Below are 2,580 nucleotides of genomic sequence, written 5' to 3'. Positions count from 1 at the left end.
CGCGCTGTAGCGCTCCTGCGAGAACACCGGCGCGTTGTCGTTCACGTCCAGCACCCGCAGCGCCAGCACCCTGCTGCTCTGCAGCGCCGGCCACCCGCCGTCGGACGCCCGCACCGTCACGTTGTACTCCGACTGCTGCTCCCGGTCCAGCTCTCTCGCTGTCACCACGCGGTAGTAGCTGCCCTGCGATCTCTCCAGCAGGAACGGGACATTCCCGTCAAGGGAGCAGCGCACCTCGCCGTTGGCACCCGAGTCCTGGTCTTGTACGTGTAGCAGGGCAACAACAGTCCCCGTCGGGGAGTCCTCAGAGACCTCACTCAGGGACGACCTCACCAAAATCTCGGGCGCGTTGTCGTTCACATCTGTAACAGTGATAATAACTTTAGCCGTGTCAGAGAGCTCTCCTCCGTCATGTGCTTGCACCTCCAATTCATGGAAGGAGATTTTGTCGAAGTCTAAATCATCTTTAAGGGTTACTTCTCCTGACTCGATGTCCAGATAAAAAAGTTCCGACGCTCGGTCTGAAATTTTATGGAAACTGTATTTCACGTCCCCATTCAAGCCCTCGTCGGCGTCGGTGGCCGTGACGGTGACGAGGACGGAGCCCACGGGCACGTCCTCCGCCACACGCACCGTGTACTCCGCCTGGCTGAACACGGGCGCGTTGTCGTTCGCGTCCACCACCGTCACGCGGATCCGCGCCGTGCCCGTCCGGGCCGGATCGCCGCCGTCCATCGCCCTCAGCATCAGCTCGTGGAACGCCGCCTCCTCCCGGTCCAGTGCCTTCGCCAGCACCAGCTCGGGACGCTGATCCCCGGCGGGGCCCGTCTGCACGGCCAGCGAGAAGTGCTCGTCGCCGCTCAGCTCATAGCTCTGCAGAGTGTTTCTTCCTGAATCTGCGTCTTGAGCTTCCCGGAGGGAAAATCGCGATCCCGGTGCTGTAGTCTCGCTCACTCTCAGTTCTTTTTCTGCCTCTCTGAAAGTGGGCGCGTTATCGTTAATGTCCGTTATTTCCACTTCTATTTCATAAACCTTCATTTCCCCCTCCACTATCAGCTCACAGTGCAGCACGCATTGCTCCACACTCTCGCACAGCTGCTCTCTGTCGATCCTCTCGGCCGTCACTAAATGTCCCGACCTCTCGTGCAGAGCAAAATACTGCGTCCTACCGACAGAGACAACACGGACGCTGCGGTCTTGAAGCGCCGGCATCTGCAGCCCCAGGTCCTTGGCCACGTCACCCACGAACGAGCCCTTGGGCATCTCCTCGGGCACCGAGTAGCGCAGCTGCCCCCACGCCGCCTCCCAGGCCGCCAGCAGGACGCCCCAGAGCAGGACTCGCTGCCGCCGGCCCCAGCGCCTCCCCGCAGAGCACATCTCCGCCACCGCACCGCCGGCACCACAACACCACCGGCAGATCCCCGCTGCCGATCCCGCTCACACTCCACCTTAAACCTGTCGCTCCCGGCCGCTACCGCCGGCCCCTCTGCCTCGCTATATCACGGCTCCGCACTGCCGGGATGTTTGGAAACAGACCGCTGCCCTAGCCAGGAATCCAGCGATCGAGCCGGTCCGCAGCGGGCGGGGCTGCAGCGCTCCGACCTTCCTCTCGCTCCTCTCGGTCAACAGCGGCGCCCGCAGCCTCCTCCCGGCACTGCAGGCACCGAGCGCTGCCGAGAGATGCCCGCCCTGCCTCGCCCACAGGACGCTCAAGGAGTCGGCACATTCGCCACAAAAACGTCGGGTCCAGTACAGCGGAGACCTGGCGTTATGTTCTTTCTACTGCACGGGAAAATACTCAAGTGATTGTGATAATCTCTAGATACAAAGTTCTCTTTAAATGGCGGAAGAATTGACCACTCTGTGGTAGGAAAGCTCAGAATCTTCCCTGTAACTGGAGAGCTTTTTGTACGAATCGTGGTTTAGTTTTTTTCCACTAGGTGTCATACTCGAACGCCTGCAGCCAAGGTAGATTCCAAGACCCAGATGAAGTGCTCACAACAGCAATGAAGATCCCTCCTGAAAAGCAGCCATTCTACAGACTGCCTTTCCCTCTTTCCCTGGCTTTCCCTATTTTCCTATTTTTCACCTGATTATCTGAGGCTGCTCTGAATCAGCCTGCTTTTCTTCTCCTTCCGAAGTTTTGATTACAGTCTTACACAACAGGACATGCTTATAAAACCTAGTGCTCCTTTCCTGAGCACAGCCTTAGCAAGAAATACTATCAACTTAGGAATATATAATTTACTGACGAAAAAAAATATTAATAAGAGAGGCAAAAACAAACAGACCAACACAAACCCCAAGAGCCCACTGCCATCTGCATAACCTTACAAAAAGGTTAGAGAGAAGGAGTGAAGGGGCTTACAGACCTGCGGTGCATCGGGGTCGGTGGGCGGCTCTCCCGCGACGGCGCTGCTACTCGGGCTCGGCTTGTCGCAGGGCTCCCCGGCCAGAAGCTCCTCGGCGGGCAGGATGGGCAGCGGCGGCGGCGGCCAAGCGGCCTCGGCGGCGGCGCGGGCCGGCGCGGCCACGCACAGGTTGTAGGAGTAGGGCAAGGTGCCCTCGCAGAAGTCGGGC

At 59.1% G+C, this 2,580-nt stretch overlaps 1 protein-coding gene across 1 annotated transcript in view; it reads right to left on the bottom strand.

Annotated features, from left to right (window-relative positions):
- Nucleotides 1-1,410, bottom strand: part of LOC114068936 (protocadherin gamma-A12-like) — a 3,115-nt gene extending 1,705 nt beyond the window's left edge. Inside the window, exon 1 of the mRNA XM_027905411.1 lies at nucleotides 2-1,410. Coding sequence (XP_027761212.1) covers nucleotides 2-1,377 — 1,376 coding nt within the window. The 5' untranslated portion in view covers nucleotides 1,378-1,410. The remainder of the gene's footprint in view (nucleotide 1) is intronic.
- Between the last annotated feature and the right edge of the window lie 1,170 nt (nucleotides 1,411-2,580).

The sequence above is a fragment of the Empidonax traillii genome, unplaced genomic scaffold (genome assembly GCF_003031625.1).
Source record: "Empidonax traillii isolate 1590-97213 ecotype Southwest subspecies unplaced genomic scaffold, ASM303162v1 scaffold1152:size184241, whole genome shotgun sequence".
In the NCBI taxonomy this organism is placed as follows: domain Eukaryota; kingdom Metazoa; phylum Chordata; class Aves; order Passeriformes; family Tyrannidae; genus Empidonax; species Empidonax traillii.
Note: the sequence above shows the minus strand (reverse complement) of the source record. Positions and strands in the feature narration are given on the sequence as shown.